Source organism: Hemiscyllium ocellatum, chromosome 13 (assembly GCF_020745735.1).
Source record: "Hemiscyllium ocellatum isolate sHemOce1 chromosome 13, sHemOce1.pat.X.cur, whole genome shotgun sequence".
Classification (NCBI taxonomy): Eukaryota; Metazoa; Chordata; class Chondrichthyes; order Orectolobiformes; family Hemiscylliidae; genus Hemiscyllium; species Hemiscyllium ocellatum.
In genome coordinates this window covers 59001760-59019412 of record NC_083413.1, presented here as the reverse complement: position 1 = coordinate 59019412, position 17653 = coordinate 59001760, and the positions used below count along the sequence as shown (strand labels likewise).

Genomic DNA, 17653 nt, shown 5'->3' with positions numbered 1-17653 from the left:
ATTGCAGAAATGTATTTTGTGTTTTGAACAATTGCATTAGTTATGAGAATGCAGTGGCCTCTATCTCTTCTTTATAAAGATAAGAGTTGGGGTAACCACAGGCCCAGTTCTGGCGGGAGTAGTTGGTGAAAAGATGCCTCGATATTGCCTTTTTGGAGATACAGTCAACACAGCTTCAAGAATGGAAAGCCACGGTGTACCAAACAAGATCCATCTCAGTCCTAGTGCTTTCCGGTAAACAGTTCAGTTTGTCGTTTTGTTCACTGAACCACGATATAATGTGTACACTTTATTGAAAAATTGCACCAGATTTAAGAACAGCCAGTTGAAAGACTTATTTTACCCAGAAAATTTCCATTGAGGCTGTTATTTCTTCTTTTGCTATATGATAGATTGAGATTTACACCTCACTTATTTTCAATTTCAGAGCACTTAAGGGTAAAAACTTTGAAATACATGAAAGGGGTGAAATTGAAGTTAAAGGAAAAGGGAAGATGTGCACTTACTTCCTCATCAGAAATCTGGTTGCAACAGAAAGTGAAATCATGGGCAGGCCATTAAGGGAGTCTGATTCTGGCCGAGAATCTCTGCAGTCCCTACCTGATTCAAAGGCAGAATATGTCAACCAAAAAGGTAAAAGTTTAACACAAATGCCCACAAATGATGAAATGCAAGCCAAATGTTCTGATGCATGTGGATTACTGAGGCAGAAAAGCTTCAATTCCCAATGGAAAATATAACCTTTGCAAAAGATATGGTAATGATTAGAGAAGTCAGTTCTGGATTTAATTTTGAATTTATTTTCATAATCACAAAATTTTAATCTAGGTCAAAATGATCTGTGGTATTGCAGACAGGGAGTTCAGATTAAGTTTAGTCTTCAAACAAAATAGAGTCTATGGGGTCTTTGGAGCAGGATTGTAATTCAGCACCCTTTTTAACAGTAATGCATTCTGTCACTGATTTAATTTGACCTCATGTCATGTTTTACAGCTAAGAACAGATTATAGCAAATTGTAGTACAAAGAAATTATACATAAGTGTAGCAATTTATCTGCAATACAGGCTGAGAAACTGAGAAAGTGGTTCTGAAACATGTTTGGTTGCAGGCCTTCACTTTAGATTAGATTAGACTTACAGTGTGGAAACAGGCCCTTCGGCCCAACAAGTCCACACCGACCCGCCGAAGCGCAACCCACCCATACCCCTACATTTACCCCTTACCTAACACTACGGGCAATTTAGCTTGGCCAATTCACCTGACCCGCACATCTTTGTGACTGTGGGAGGAAACCGGAGCACCCGGAGGAAACCCACGCAGACACGGGGAGAATGTGCAAACTCCACACAGTCAGTCGCCTGAGTCGGGAATTGAACCCGGGTCTACAGGCGCTGTGAGGCAGCAGTGCTAACCACTGTATCACCGTGCCGCCCACTTCTATGATATAATACAATGCAATATTCATATTATGAAAGTACTATATGTAAGGAATATTTTTAAAATGTTGATGAGTAAACAATGTGTATGTTTAATTACAGATAGCAGTGAGTTGTTTCTATCTATTTTTCACTGGGCAATCTGTCCATCTTTCATTGATGTTTGACAGTGACACCAAAAAAATTACTTATCTTTTGGAGAAAAGTTAATGGAATCACAGCGTGTAGTCATCCAAATTGTCCCCCAGATTCATTTCCAGGGGCATTCAGATTTACCTAAGAGTCAAGGTGGTTTATGATTAGGAGAGTGACTTGCTATGGTGGTGTTCTTATTGCCCTTGGTCTGATAGGTGATACAGACCACAGACTTAAAAGCTGCTATATATTTAAGTGAATGTATAAGATGGTGAATGGAGTATTGATCAAGTTGTTGCTTTGACTTGGATGGTGTGTAGCTTCCAGAGTATTTTTGAAGGGTATTCATTCAGACAAGTGAAGAGTAGTCTATCACAATCTTGACTTGTACTGAATAGATATAGGATGGGCTTTGGGGAGTAGAAGATGAGTTACTAATGACCAAATTCCTAACATCATAGCTGCTATTGTAGCCACAATGTTTATGTGACTGGTCAAGTTAAGTTCCTTATCAATGACTATACATTGTGTCTCATGATCAGCATGCTAAGCTAAATTCATGGTATCATCATTGGATCATAGCATGCGACCCAAAGGTATAAATATCTCATATTCCATCTTACCTCAGTTCATGTAAAGCATGACATTCTACTGGAAGCATGCTCCTCTGTTGCAACATGTTTGTTTAATGTTAACCCAACCTGAGGAATATAATGTCTGTGCATAATATTAGTTCTAATGACTTCCTGTTGGATTCCTCAATACTGCTATCTTCACATTCAGTTTTTTTTAATATTCTGGGACATAACATAAGGATTTCCGCATCAAACAGAAAACACTGGAGAAACTTAGCAGGTCTGATATCATCTGTGAAGAGAGACATGGATTTAATGTTTCAAGTCTAGTACGACTCTTCTTCAAAAATGTTAATTCCGTTTCTGTATTTATTTAAAATTTCCAACGTCTATGGCATTTTGTTTTCATATAAGTGTTGTCTTAAATGGTAACATACCCTATTAGAGTCAAGCTCACATCATGGTAGCAGCAGTGAGTATCTGCTAAAGATTTCAATATCTTAGCAGTAGATGTTTGTAAAACTAATTGAAGTCTAAGCAGACAGTTTCTATGAGTACAGATAGCTGTAGATTTGGAGAAAGGAAATTAACTATCAAGAAAACAGAATTAATTTCTTTTTGATTAGAACATAAGTTCTTTGACGACAAAGTGAAAGACTAAGATTGCCTGAATATAAAGAAGGGAAATATAAAAAGGTTGCAGTGCCATTTTGAGATGAAACACAAAGCCAGTGTAGTGCAGTACAGAACCTAGAGGCTAAAACACTGACAGTCAGTATTGTATACAAGTAATTTTTTCAGCGTCACAACAACTATGTTCTCAGGGAAGAAATTGTTTTTAATATACACAGACACAAGTTGGACACACAAATTGTGGTGGTAGAATGCAACATTTTTAGGGTGGAATTATGGATAGCATAAACCGAATTTCATAATGGTAATCTTGTGATATCTTATTGAATTATCACTATTCAGACAATGTATGGAGTTCTATCTTACAGACCAGGTAATATATGAGTTCAAAAAGCGGCTCTAAAATTCTTGCTTACCATTGGAAAGTAGCGGCACCCCTGAATTAAAGAATTTTGGTCTTTTCAAAGATGATCAGAATGATCCAGAAAAGATCTGAAAGGATGTTCTTGAAGACGGGTAGTAATTAAGTTCAGGATTGACAAACTTCAATCATACCAAACAGGCATCAACCTATGAGTGTATCAGTTTATCAAAAGATACTGCAACAAAAAGCATGAGTGTGACGTTTTTGAAGAGGAATTGTTGGAAAGGCTGGTTGAGTCACCCAACACCTCCATACCAATTAAAGCCTTTGGAAAGGGGCTTTTGGAAAAGAGAAGAGAATATGCATTGGTACATCAATTGAGGATCAATATAAGTACGAAGCCACCACAGTCTCCAATAATTGCATCTCTAGGTGCATCAATACTATCGTTATGGTCAGTAAAGTGTACCAAACCAATGAAATCTGTAACTCAAGTGGTTTGTTGTACCTATTTCAAAGCTGTATCATTTTTCTTCATATCTGTAAAGCATGTGTCACTGAGGGAAATTCCTCTATGGGAAGGAAACCTGGATCCAAAGGCTAAACCAGACCCCTGAACAAAGCACAAGTGACCAACAAAACAGTGGAACACTGCAATACTTGCAGCAGGGAAAGAAGGCACAAATACAAGTACACCATTGAGGTTCAGAGTCAACCAAGTAAATGGCAAGTTTGAGAAGATGACCAAACTTTCCATCTTCTTAATGTCACACATCATGTCAACATTATAAGGTGATCAGAAGCTTTTATAACCATCAATATAGTGTGTCCAGAAAAGCAGGACAACATATACAAAAGATTAATATTAGCACGAGAACCAGTGAAAGCGTATTATCACTATGTACCCTAAAAAAAAAATGCATCTCAGCAAGTGGTGCTCTATGATATTGCCTATGGGAGACATTTTGCTGTATATCAGGTCACCAATCCTATGCATTGGCTAGATCACAATACAAATCACAATATGAAAGTTCACCTTGGTTTCTTGAAATGTTCTAATTTGTAGACACAGGTGTTCCAGCAATGGCAGGCTACCAGTTTACACAGATCATGGAATAGTCACAATTATACAATTCGAACCAGACCTCCATGATACAGTCAAATCAGTCAATAATCTCAAATGCCCATGCCCAGATGTAAGTGGCACAATCAACACTTTTGAATGTGATGTATGAGTGCTTCTTGAAGCTGATGCAATCCCATTAATCAACCATACAAGGAGGTGCTGCATATACATTCAGGAGACACTTCAAGCAAAGATAGAATGAAGTGGTATAACTGAGTAGATCAATCACCACACTGATTGTCATAAGTCCATCAGGTGCATTTGAAAGGAAATTGGTACTATCAAAGTATGCCTAAATCCAAAGATCTCAAACTCTGGCAGAAGTGGTGCCTTCACAAAATACCGACACTAGAAAGATCCAAATCCAAAATTTACCACAGCAAGATTCCTTTTCAAGCTAGCTTTTCTGAGCTAGATGTGAAGACTTCATATTGGTTTCTCCATATAGATGAAGGACACTAACGGATCACGATATCGAGGACACAACTTGGATGGTACTGTTTCTGACAGTTACCATCAAACTGTGAGAAAGCCAAGATATATTCCAGCAGCACAGAGCTAGGATTGTTGAAAATGTACTTGGATGGGTTTGCACAGCCGACATTCTGTTGGAAACATGTTTCTTTTTTGCTACATAATGTTAGCCCAGAAACCATTGTCCCTGAGGACTATAATATTTGTACATAATGTGTTGGATGTTTACAGTGGGCAATGTTCCAATTATGCTCAACCAGCCTCTACCTGGAAACCTCAGAAAATCATTGTCCAATGTTTAATGTGAGAATGCTATTGGACAATGTTAACCAAGTAACCCTGACCTTGCAAAGGATTACACTGTAAATGAATTTCAGACCATCAATTGGGCTTGCGGTGTGAGGGACTTGCAGGTGCTAGAAGTTACATATATTAACATAGTAGACCCTGTTCTATGTAGATGAACAAAATTTGTTCATCCATTCCAATTTCATCATCGTGTTGTATTCTGCCTGGCAATACCCTGCCAAATTAAAGTCTAACTACTTGGTCTGAGTCTTTCTCTAGGTAACTGTTCAATTCAAGTTAAAGTTCCTGTTGCATCTCTGTGTCAATGGTGGTCCAACCAAGCAGCACTCTCTCCTTATGTTATATGATCCTTTTCTAAGGTTGGGTTCTTTCATGTCAATCCTGATGAATGCAAGACAAGAACCTTTGTCTTTGTCTTTCTTTTTGTTGACTAGATACACCTCAGCAAACTTCCACATTGTCAGGTAAATGTCAAAACTGCATTATAGTCAGAACATTTGCAGGGATGCTGATGGACAAAATCAAAACAGAACATGCTGGGAAATGTTCAAGAGGTCTGACATGGGAGAAACAGCATTAATATTTCATGTTGATTACTTGTTAAAAAAATTGGGAAATTGAATTGAAATAGGCTTTAAGCAAGCAAAATGAGTGAGGGTGGGAAAAATAACAAAACAGAAGGGCTGTGATAAGGTGGTAAAAAGAGATTAAATGTCAAAATGGTTGGTGGTGCATCACTAGAGGTGGTGGAAAGGGGATGATGATTCACTGCATGCAAATGTGACAATGGTGGAAGAGGACAAGAGGAAACCAATCATGGTTCTGAGAGGGCAAATGATGGAAACAGGTCTTTGCAAAATAGGAAGTATATGGTTGAGGGTTCTGTGAACACAGAATTGGTGAGGAATCTTTAACTGAAGAGAAAGGAAGACCTTTTGTAAACACTGATAGGGAAATTTGCATAATCAGAAGATAAGTAAAGGAAATGGAGAAATCATAAAATGGCAAATGCTATTGACTTTTTTTTACAGGAAATAGGGTATGAGCAAATTTAAATAAGTAATCTGTGGGCGTTAATGGGCTTACATTGAATACTTGTTGATAGACAGTTCAGAACTGGAGTCAGAGAAATTGAGAAAACAAGGAGAATAATCTAAAATGGGCAGTAACAGGAACAGACTCCAACACAGTTGTCAATGTGCAGAATAGTAGTGAGGGAGGGGCCTTGATTAAAATGGAACAAGAAATGTTCCATAATATCTCACAAAAAGGGAGTCATATTTGGAGGAAATGGGTTTATTTGAACTAGAAGCTGTTTAAATTGGTTGCAAGATGAATGATCATAAACCTGAAACTGATAAAATGACATACTAGGATCACGGGTATAGTTTGATTAAGACTGAATATAGTAAGAAAAAAGGAGCTGAGATCAGAAGAAATCAGTTCAATGAGCAGGAACAGACTGAAGTGAAAGGTTGGTCAGAATAGTCCTCTTTGTGGATCTTGAGCAGGCGATATTCAGGATTGGCCTTCATGAAGGCCTTCATTCGGGATTGAAGGCTTCTGGAGAGGGTGAGGGCAATAACAGAACTGAAGTGACGGCCTGATTCAAGATAATTGATGTCATTACCAAATCTTTTCACTGAAAAATGAGAAGGTAAGAGATCAGAGAAAGTGGTCAGGGAGGAGTGAGAGTTGGGTAGAAGGTCTGATGTGTGGAGGAGTGGGGCAGATATCTGGCAAAGAGGTGGGTTGGAGGTGAAGACGATAGTAAAAGAGCTCAGTATTACGACGTGATGAAAATTTGTTAAGATATTAGAGGATGATGCTGACGACTTTATTAAAAATAGAATATTCAACTCAGAGAACGGAAGATAAGAGGGCATTGAGAATACATGGCAAGGGGTAAGATTAAAAAAAGGAACTGGATCAGAAAGATATAAATTGGAAGAAAGATTTCAAGGAGCTATGATTTCTCCTGTTTTCCACACTATTACAGACCTTCATTTTTGTTTTTTGTTTCTGATCTTCATTCTTTCATTTGTTTAAAACTTAATATATTTCTATCTTCTCCATTCTGATGAAAGCCTGAAACATTAACTCTATGGCCCTTTTAACCTTCTGAGTATTTTTAGCATTTTCTGTCTATATTTCAGATTTTCAGTATTCGCCTTATTTCATTTTTTAATGTGAAGGGCAAGTATGGTATATTTGGCAAAAGGTATGATTCTGTGAGTGTGACTGTGTTAGGCAATTAATTGGTTAGTCAATGGGCAATTTCTCCCAAATTTTGGTGCAGAACTCCAGAAGGTACATGTATCAAGAAATGCCTGAAAGCACTAGGTACTGCAAAGGCTATAGTTCCTGGCAATATCCTGGCAATAGTTAAATAGATTTGTGCTCCAGAGTAAACTGCATCCCCAGCCAAGCTGTACAGCATTTCTATGACAATGTAGATCATTTTCTAAATGTGTCCTGTCCAGAAAATGCAGGAGTAATCTTATCTGACAAATACTGCTCAATCATTCTAGTCTCGATCATCAACAAAGAAATGGAAATGATTCTTGACAGCATAATCAAGTGATACTTGGACAGGAAAAATCTACTCTCTAATACTCAGTTTAAATTCTGCTAGGGCCACGTATCACTAAAACTCATAATTGGTCCAAACTTGGACAAAAGCATTGAATGCAATAGAGCAGATGAGAGACATCATTGCTAGCATCAAGGCAGCATTTGACTGAACCGAGTCAAGGAGAATTAGCTAAAATGAACTAATGAGGTGTAAAATCTCCAATGGCTGGAGTCTAACCCAGCAGAAAGTGAGACGGTTGACTGCTCAGTCCCAGGAAATCACTTCAGGTGTTCCACAGGATAGTATCCTCCAATGTTCCCTCTGAACTGCACAACTGCCAGTAAACCCTACACACACTGATCATCATGCTACTGCATGACTTCTGCTTGCAGAGTCACAGTGGTGCACCAACCTCAGAGGAAGACAAATTTGACGGATTGTTTTTGTACTTGATCCAACTATCTTCAATTGCTTCACAAATGACCTTTCTTTCAGGAGGGATATTTGCTGATGAATGCATGATGATCAGCATCAATAGTTACGCTTGAGTTGTTGAAGCAGTTCTTGTCCGTAAATAGTAGCACATAGACAATATTTAGGTTTGGGATAATCGGTGGCGTGTTACTTTCATATTACACAAGTGTCATGCACTGACCATCTGTGACAGGAGAGAACCATCCCTCTTTGACATTCAATGACATTGCCATCATTGAACAACCCACTATTCTGGGATTAACAGTTAACCATTAACTGGACCAGCCGTATAAAAACACCAGGACAGACCGTGCAAGTTATGTGATGAATAAACACACTGTTTCTCAAAGCCTGACCACTATTTTTGAGATAAAAATGAGGAGTATGAGGGAACATTTTTCGCTTGCCTAGATGAGTGCAAGTGCAACAATATTCAAGACACTTGATCGTGGACAGGACAGAATAGCCAGTTAATAATTTCAACATTCACTTCCTTCACCCATACACGGTCAGAGCAGCGTATATCACCAACAGAGTGCACTGCAGCAATTCACCAAGACTTTTCAAACTTTGAACCTCTCCGGCCTAGACGGCAGCAGATACATATGATTGCCTGTTTAAAATGGAAGCTAACCACCACTTTCTTGTGGAAGAACTGAAAAACAGGTTGGTGAGGAGGACCATGTTCAACTGCCTGGAGTGAGTGTGTCTTGTCATTTTTAGTGCCTGGGTTGATGCCTTTATCTTAATTAGAAGGGTTTTTTTGTATTATGGTTTGTTATGCCTCAGCAGCAAGCTAGGCCATTTCAAAGGGAACCATGGTTCAAGTGCATTCTTTGTGTTTGGAATCACTTACATGTCAAGACTGGGTAAGGAGGCAGATTTTGATCTGTAAAGGATAGTAGTGAACCAGGTGGGTTTTTACCCACAGTCTTGCATTTATAAGGTCACCATTATTGATACTCAATTTAAATTCCAAATTAAGTTAATCAAATTTAAATTTCCTAACAGCTATAGTGGAATTTGAATTTATTTCTCCAAAGCATTAATCCAAATCCCCAGAATACTAGTCCAGTAACACAATCACCATGTTATTGTAACCCACATAAAAAGGTATTCCAGCTAAATGTTCGAATTCTTTATTAATCTTACTGATGGCTAATAAAACATTATCACAATTTCTAATTGAAATGTTTGAACAAACTGTATTATATTTTGTTTTGGATAGATGGTGGGTGCAATATATATCAGGATCTACGACCTACTGTTGCAATGAAGTACATTGATACGTCCAGAATTGTCACAGAGAACATTTATACAGAAATAAAGGATATAGCAGGTGTGCTTCATTTTTCAAACAAGTAAAGTAAGTGGTGGGAAGTCACAATGGAAGTAATGTGGGATTTTTCCCCCCAACACAGGAAAAACACGTGGTTCGGAAAGTTATGGGAGTCTGCACAGTGTCCATAGCCCTCAGAAATCAGAGGATGACCCCCATCAGCTTCCAAAGCATCATGATGAGCAAGAAATGGGGAAACCTAGTCGGAAAAACACCAAATCCAATTTATGTATTTTACTATAAATGTTCAAAATAAAAACAAAAAAATGTTTCGGCTTTCATAATGCCAAGCGTTGTTGTGCTAAATGAACATCACAATTGCCCCAGATGTCATTGCTTCAACAATGCCTTAAATTTGCATTGAAAGCAGACTAGAAACGGGGGAGCATGTACACAGTCTTGATTGCAGATTTATTAACTTATTGTATAATAAAATGTGTGTTGCCTCTAAAAGTTCAACAAATTTTCTGACAATGAAATCTATTTACTGTACAGTACATTTATTCCAACAGACTATTCCTGTCATATGACACTTTCGGTGGCCATAATGATTTAATACTATTACAGATAGGAATAGATGTCCTTTGAAGAAAATATACAAAATAAACATTCATTTTTATATTTTATTAAGTATACATCAATTTTTAACTTGGCTTCATTATCATAATTCAAAAATGCCATGTTAATTCACCTTAGAGCAAATTTGGGAACCATCAGCCCACTGTGATTTAATCAGCTCTTTAAAACACTATACAATTATTCCCAATCCCCTGCTCTTTTCCTAGATCTTCCCAAATGTTTCCCTCTCAAGTATTTATCCAGTTCCCTTTTAAACATTCCAATGAACCTGCTTCCACTAGCCTTTCAGGCAGTACATTCCAGATCATAAATGCCTGAGCTTTTAAAAACAAAACTTTCTCTCCCTTATCCATTCCATTTTCAAATACCTGAATTATCAAAAACTCTTAGTCTTCAATAAATACATTCAGGCATTTGGGTTTATGAAGGAAAGAAACAAATTAAGACTAAATTATATGCCAGAGATGTTTCCATAATGAATGAATTCACCAGTCAACATTTTTTTCTACAAGGATTGTGGTAGCTATACATTCCCTTCTCTTTTATCATCCTTGTAGAAAAATAATGTTGACTGGTGTGTATTTTGGATGCACATCTCATTGTACTATAACTTCTATTTCACTGGGAGTTATATGCCAGTTTCACAATGAAGTAAAAATTCAAGTAAGCAGATAAAAATGTATTAAATGATTTGTTATACACACACACTTGTGCACAAACTTACAGTTGTTGTAGGCCTGGAAAATATATCATCCCAAGGGGTAGATTCAGATTTTGATATCAAAACTGAAGTGATGGCACTTGCTAATGAACTTAAAGAAATGGCCCAGAAAGATTTACTGATCCCTGTGTTAGATTTTATACTTACAAACGTTAATTTCATGGGAAAATCACCACTCATATTTCCTCCTCCAACTAATGCATTATAGTGACTTGGAAATATATTACAATTACTTCACTGTCATTGGGTCAAAATTCTGGAACTCTGTTCATCATAGCAATCTGGCTGTACCTACAGCCCATGTACCATAGCAGTTCATACTGATGGCTCACCATCATTTTCTCAAGAGCATTTAGGGTTTGCAATCAATGTTGACCCTGCTAGAGATACTGACATTACTACAATTAACAAAATAAATCTGGCGGAAACTATAGGAGATGCCTGGTGCCCAGCAACTGTGAGGTCATCCATCAAATAATTACCCCAATTACCAAAAAAAAGCAAAAGCACAGAAGTACAGAATTGTAATACACAGAAGGAAGCTATTCAGCCCACATTGTTTTCACTGACTCTGCAATGAAGCATTATGACTTGGCACTATTCTACTGCCTTTTCACATTGTTTCTATTCAAATAATCTTTCAGTGGCCTCTTGTACTGAATTTGCTTCCAGCACATTTCCAGGCAGTGCATTCCAGACCCAAACCAGCCATTGTGTGAAACAAAATCCTATGTAGGCAAATCTGTGCTCTTTCATTCTCAATCCTTTTATGAATAGGAACAATTTCTTCCCAACTACTCTTTCCAGACCCCTCATCATATTGAAAATGTCTATCCAATTTCCTCCTAGTTTTCTCACCAAGGAGAACAGTCCCAAACTCTCTAATCTATCCTCGTAACTGAAGTTTCACATCCTTGCAACTATAACCACTAACTATTCTATCCTGTTCTATTCTATTCTATTCTATTCTTCCCCACTACTGATATTAAATAGACTCATCTGTAATTGCTGGGGTTATCCTTACAAACTTCCTTAAACAGGGTTGTCATGCCTGCAATTCTCCAGTTCTCTGACAAATCCCCTCAATCTGTGGAAAACAGAACGATTATGGGCAGTGTCCCTGCAATCTTCACTCTCATTTCCTTCAATAGCCTTGAATATGTTTTATCCAGTCCCAATGCTTTGCCAAATTGAAGTATCGATAGTCTGTTCAAATATTCATATTCGGTCACCATAACCTGGTTATCATCTCCTTCCTTCAGAAACACAGGTGCGTCCATATGAAATTTCCTTTCTTTGCCACTACTGCTCCATTTATGAAGCTCTTTCTGCTGATATGCTTATCAAGGACTTTGGGATTTCCCTTTCGGTTGGTTGCCAGTCTTTATTCATGAAATGTTCTGAATTACCTTCAATTTTTAATCATTTACAAATGCCAAAACAAAATCACAACTTTTACTTGACGGTGATGTAGATTCAGAAACATAACAGACAAGCTTTATTTTTTTCTTTTATTTTAAAAAATCATAAGAGAATTCCAACATTCCACAAATACAAAGTGGAATCCAAATCCAGAGCCAGATAATTATGACCTAACATGTCTCCAAAAACCCAACTGTACTTTATTTCACAAATGTTAACTTATTCAGTGTTTTTCCATTAGGACTAATAATCTAAAAAGTGAAAGTTCACATCAAATCAGTGACATCCCAATGATTTTCATGTGAAGATTTCAACAAGCACCCAGTGCAGGAGCAGGGTATGATTAATAACTTCTGGATTTCTGCAATTAACTGTGCATGCACAGATTCCACTTATCAGTTTCGTAGATTAATGACAGTGAATGGTGTCAGTTTTCCCATCATTGTAACTGCAAGATGTGGGTCATGTGGAACCTTGCATGGAAGAATTTAGAAATTTGATGGAAATGTATATACATTTCTTAAAATATAAAGTAAATACTTAGGAATCATTTTCCAGAATAGGAGATAGTTGATTACTTTTCTGATTCTCTGGTTGCTGGGAAGACCCTTGACTTTCTGAACGAGATGCAGCATCCACAGGCAAAAGAAATGTTACAGACTTCACTTTAAATCTGTTGAGAGAATTGGAGGAAACATAATCACTGCACAACATAATCTGAAGTGTTGCATAGAATATAGTATTACAATTTCTTTAATGTTGTGATAATACTAAAGTGGAAGACGTTGTTACTGCACAATTGTCAGTGTGTGCTTAACTACTCAAGTATAGAATTGAGCAAATTCAAAATGAAATTAAATTAGACTTTATTGTCACATGTACTCAAGTACAAAAGTACATGAGGATAGTGAAAAGTGTACAATGTCACCATTCCTGGGGCCAAGGTACAAAGTAGAAAAATAAAGGAACATAGTAGTAAGTTAAACATCACAGTCCCTCTTAGTATAAAGTAGAAAATAAACAGACAAAGTTAAAGCTTCAAGTCATGCTGAGCTTGCACTCCCTGGAGACCTCAGGCTGCCTGCTCTTGTAAAACAACCCAAAAGACTGAAATAAAACAAAGAACTATGGATGTTGGAAATCTGTAACAAAGGCAGAAATTGCTGGCGAAACTCAGCAGGTGTGGCAGCATCTGTGGGGAGAACACTGTGTTAATGTTTGAGTCAAGTGACCCTTCTATAGAACTTAATATTGATTGAGTCAAAAATGAACTTGCAATCATGTAAATTGTATATTTTATATCAGCATAAAAAGTCATTGTGTGTATGATTGCAATTGCTTCACTGATACAAGTTATTCAATTTCTGGTATAACTTTCTAACATTTGACACTGTACTGCCTTAATTTGTTAATTTCAATACCACATTTCTTTTCTCTGTTGCAGGAATTAAAATCCAATTTCCACAAAACTATACTTTCTTGATACAGAGGTTGCTGCAAACACAGAGTAGATCAGGCTACCTTGTTATAAAGAGAAACCCATTTAAGTGTGATTGCCTGTGTTTCCAGCAATTTCTGTTTTTGTTCAAATTCCAGCATCCATGGTATTTACATTTGTATTTGATGATTTAATATCAAAACTACAATTATTCTGTCCAACTTCATTATTCACTAAATATTCAACTTCATTTTATTTTTGTGTATATGTATAAAGTTATGTTATACTTAACCCTTTATAAACATATTTATGTTTAGTTAAGTTTATTTTTTTATCCAAGATAACTGAAATCCGTTGACTAAACCGATTCAAACATCATAACACAGAAGTATATTACTACACTATCTTTCTAGGATCAGTTACTAGTCATTCATCAGCTTTACTTATTGAATAACTTTATGTGTAAACACATGCATATTCTCAACCTGAATATCCAGTATTTTAGTGAAGATTAGTTTGTTTAAAATTATTTTGTGCACTGAAACTTTCTGTTGGACTTATTTTATTGCTTACTTGCATTTATTGACATATTCTTGTAAGGTTGCTCTTTGTGGATAGTTTTCTTCAGAAGTTTTAAGGTCTGGAAATTGAGCGAGCGATCTTTGGCTTTTAGTGGGTTTCATTGTGGGTGCCACTGTTCCTCGTTCTTGTTGTTCACTTGTTTGAGAGGTTGAATTTTGATCCGGAGATTTCTGATGTTTATTACCCACACTGAAGGCATGTAAAGATGATATGGAGTAACGTCTCACTGTCATTGCATTATCTGCAAATTAATTTGTGTTATATGTTGCATGTCCAATGTATTTATCAGATACAGAGAAAAAACACTGAGATCAGACTCTGCAGAAAGTTACTTCACTCAATAACGTTTGGAACTCAAATTATACTCAATGATTGCACACAAGCATGACTACCATTTATTTTCAGATTAGTTAATTGCCTCAAACGTTATGTATTTCAGTGGTACATCCTGTGATAGCAACCACGGCATTTAAACAGAACAGATCGTAATTGCCTTATTGGTTTAAATTTTGCAGCCAGGATCTAGCGATCTCTGTGCCATACAGTTCCCCTTTCCCAGTTCTAGGCTGATGCCAAACCATTAGGATCTCTGGTGTCCGGGCAGAAGTGATGACAGAAGCCAATTGCATCGGTGTGTTTGCATGGTCAGCAAAACAGAAAATCAAACGAATGGATTATCTTTAAAATTCTAAATTTTCCGACATTGAAAGAAATTATTATGATTGCATTATATCACAAATGCATTTGGAATGCTTTTTTTTAAAAAATGTATGATTTGGAGAATGTTTTAATCGTAATGGAGACATTTGATATTCCGCAAATTAGAAAAAATCTTTTCAGGACAAGTGGTGGGGGGAGGTAGTTCTTCCAACAGAAGTAGCTGTTAGACACTCACTGCTTGCTTTGTGAGTCCGGATGCGGACACGTGAGGGATCTGCGAGCAAACTTCAAACTTCCAGTGAGCGGAGAGGCATTGCCCGGAACACGGCACGGATTTCTCTGACTGCCCCCTGCCAATACAGATGGGCTAGCTACGCTGAGATTGCCCAGAAAGTCCGCCTTTCTGCGCAATCTTTAATGACGAGATAAGGGCCAGGGTGGGAAGTGATTTGAGGTGGAAGCTTCATCCGGGGGGCGGGAAGACTTATTCTTCACCCACACATGCTGGACTATTCTTCTCCATCAAGCACATCCACCCGCACTTTGCCATCTCCCAAGCCCGCTCTCCCTTACCCATCGCCTGCCTTGTCTAAAGCAGGAATGTGAATTAAAAGACCAACTTGAAACCAACAGTGTGAGTGCTAGTAAACCAGCAATAAGTGGTGCCTGAATAAGTGGATACTAGCTGGGCACTGCGATCAGCAGTAGACCCTGCTTTTGAACATCGCAGTTCACTTGCATTATTTACCTCTCGTTTCTCTCTCCAGCGCGGGGGCGGAGATATTCCTGCGCAAGTTAACGTGCGCTAATGCATCCTCGGGTTTTAGCTGCTGTTGGAGAGCGGTAATGGTTGTTTTTTCCAATATTTCTGCTCTTTTCCCAGACTGACTTAACCTCACCCGTAGGGCCTTGTTTTCTGACTCCAGTTTCTTCATGTCAGAACGCATGTCTTTGATGATCTGCATGAGGCGCTTGTTACTCTCCATGGTGCTGAAAGTTGGCGGGAACCGACCCAGCTGGATTTCCGTGGAGGGTGCGGACACCTGTTCCCCCAGAGACAAATGTACAATGTTCAATCCTCGTCCCTCCTTTTAATGGATCAAGGGGAAAGGTCGCGTTTATCACTTAATGATCAATAGGTTCAGGTGACGAGACACAAGATCTTTTAAATAATTAATCGGTCAGTTCAGATGGTTTCAATTTTCGGTCGAACATTGGTTTGTAAGTTTAACTTGTGTAAAACAATACTCAAGATTGTTGCTTTTAATGGGTTACTTAAAACTTGTAACAATGTTATGTATTTCTCTTACAATTTGACTTGACTGCAATGGTAAAATCACGTGGTTTTAAAAGATGCATAATATACACCGTGTACAGGACTTGTAACACGGAGTACATAGAAATCCCGTGGGGGGCAATAGGCCGTCCCCTAACAACTGTTTTTTTCCACCTCTATGTTCTCAATTATTCATGTGCCAGGGTCCAGGCAAATCCTCTGCTGCACAACAGGCAGCGTGCTTGGTATTAAATATTTTGACATTTGTTCAATTGATAAATGTTATAGCGGTGATAGAGTACTAACATTCCTACCTTCCCCTATTCTACTGTTTCTACTAAGACATGGCAATAGAGAAGTGATCGGTATATTTGAGCTGCTAGGCTCAGGTATTTAATATTGCATGCTGCTGTTTGTTTGCAGTACAGACGTCAGTGACTATGATTCCTGTTTCATACCATGTACAAGCATGGTGCTTAACGTCTCCTGCAGAATATATTGCTCATACAGCGAGGTGGAGCGGAATCTCATTTTCCTTTTTGTTGATAGACCTTGCAAAAGTGAGAAAGGACCAAAGTAAACATAAATGGCCTCATGCGTAGACCCTGAATTTATAAAATAGAAACGTAGCCCTCAAGGCTTCAAGGTAGACAGTACTTCGTGCAATATTTAAAAACAAATTGTGAGGCTTACAACATTTCACACCAAGAAAGATGACATTTAGGCATACGGACTGGACTCCAGCTGAAACGGAATTCTGAATATTTGCCCCATGCTGGAACAAATTAAAGAGTTCTTTGTCGTGAGAGCGTTCGATTATGCCTCTTCCAAGCGTGCCGATTAGATGTACAAATTGTAGGGGAACACGTTTTGAAGCTGAAGAAGTCGTTTCCCAAATAATTTGAATAAGGGGCGTGGAAAATCAGGCAGCCATCGTAACTCCGTTTAAGCGATCATCTCACATCAAAACCTTGCAGTGAGAATTTAGTCTTCATCTTAATTTGTTTTTGTGAAATGTAAACATAATTATTCCAAACTTCGTCCGGACAAAACTGCCGCAAATGATCGTCAGGTATTAAATCTGCATCAAGTGTTGAATCATGGCGTGTTCCGAAGGAATGGAACTTGAGTTTTGTCGTGTTACTGCCATATTGTAGACTGTGCAGCAATTCACAGAGTAATCTATAGTACATAACGACAGCAGCGTCCCCATGTTTCAGATTAATGCAAGCAAAATTCGACAACGTAAATGTGCCATATCGATTCAGTTATCCATCAACGGCAGTTCAGTTGTTAGTGGTGCAAAGTTACCTTGAAACAGATTGTTAAAATATTAAGCTTTCGGGGGAAAAAGTACTTTATATGCAAGCTAACAGAGCTCGCTTAATTATTTAGGTCATGCTTTAAAGTCTTTTTAACCTGAGAAAGTTAGAGAGAGCTTGGTATTGTTGGTGTGTCATACATTAACGCAGATGCCAGCATTGAACTATGGAACTGGAGGGCAAATCTTGGAAGAAATTGACTTATGAAACCT

General features: G+C 37.9%; 2 protein-coding genes across 4 annotated transcripts in view; one reads left to right on the top strand and one right to left on the bottom strand.

Annotated features, from left to right (window-relative positions):
- Positions 1 to 9894, top strand: part of LOC132821563 (guanylate cyclase soluble subunit beta-2-like) — a 67828-nt gene extending 57934 nt beyond the window's left edge. For all 3 annotated transcript variants that reach the window (XM_060834213.1, XM_060834212.1, XM_060834214.1), the window contains exons 13-16: positions 80 to 234; positions 428 to 633; positions 9331 to 9441; positions 9524 to 9894. In XM_060834213.1, coding sequence (XP_060690196.1) covers positions 80 to 234; positions 428 to 633; positions 9331 to 9441; positions 9524 to 9684 — 633 coding nt within the window. In that variant the 3' untranslated portion in view covers positions 9685 to 9894. The remainder of the gene's footprint in view (positions 1 to 79; positions 235 to 427; positions 634 to 9330; positions 9442 to 9523) is intronic.
- Positions 9895 to 12703: 2809 nt separating this feature from the next.
- LOC132821342 (putative coiled-coil domain-containing protein 195) lies at positions 12704 to 15829 on the bottom strand. Its single transcript, XM_060833926.1, has 3 exons — positions 15592 to 15829; positions 14175 to 14424; positions 12704 to 12836 (listed from the first exon to the last, which is right to left on the bottom strand). Exons 1-3 carry the CDS (start codon positions 15827 to 15829, stop codon positions 12704 to 12706), a joined length of 621 nt encoding a protein of 206 aa, XP_060689909.1.
- Positions 15830 to 17653: the final 1824 nt, after the last annotated feature.

Excerpts from the sequence above, each read along its gene's own strand:
- LOC132821342 (XM_060833926.1), bottom strand. The coding sequence starts at position 15,829 with ATGGAGAGTAACAAGCGCCTCATGCAGATCATCAAAGACATGCGTTCT. Across the intron at positions 14,425-15,591 it reads GCTGGAGAGAGAAACGAGAG|ATAATGCAATGACAGTGAGA; the intron begins GTAAATAATGCA and ends ATTAATTTGCAG. Across the intron at positions 12,837-14,174 it reads GAATATGTCAATAAATGCAA|ATTTAAAGTGAAGTCTGTAA; the intron begins GTAAGCAATAAA and ends TTCTCTCAACAG.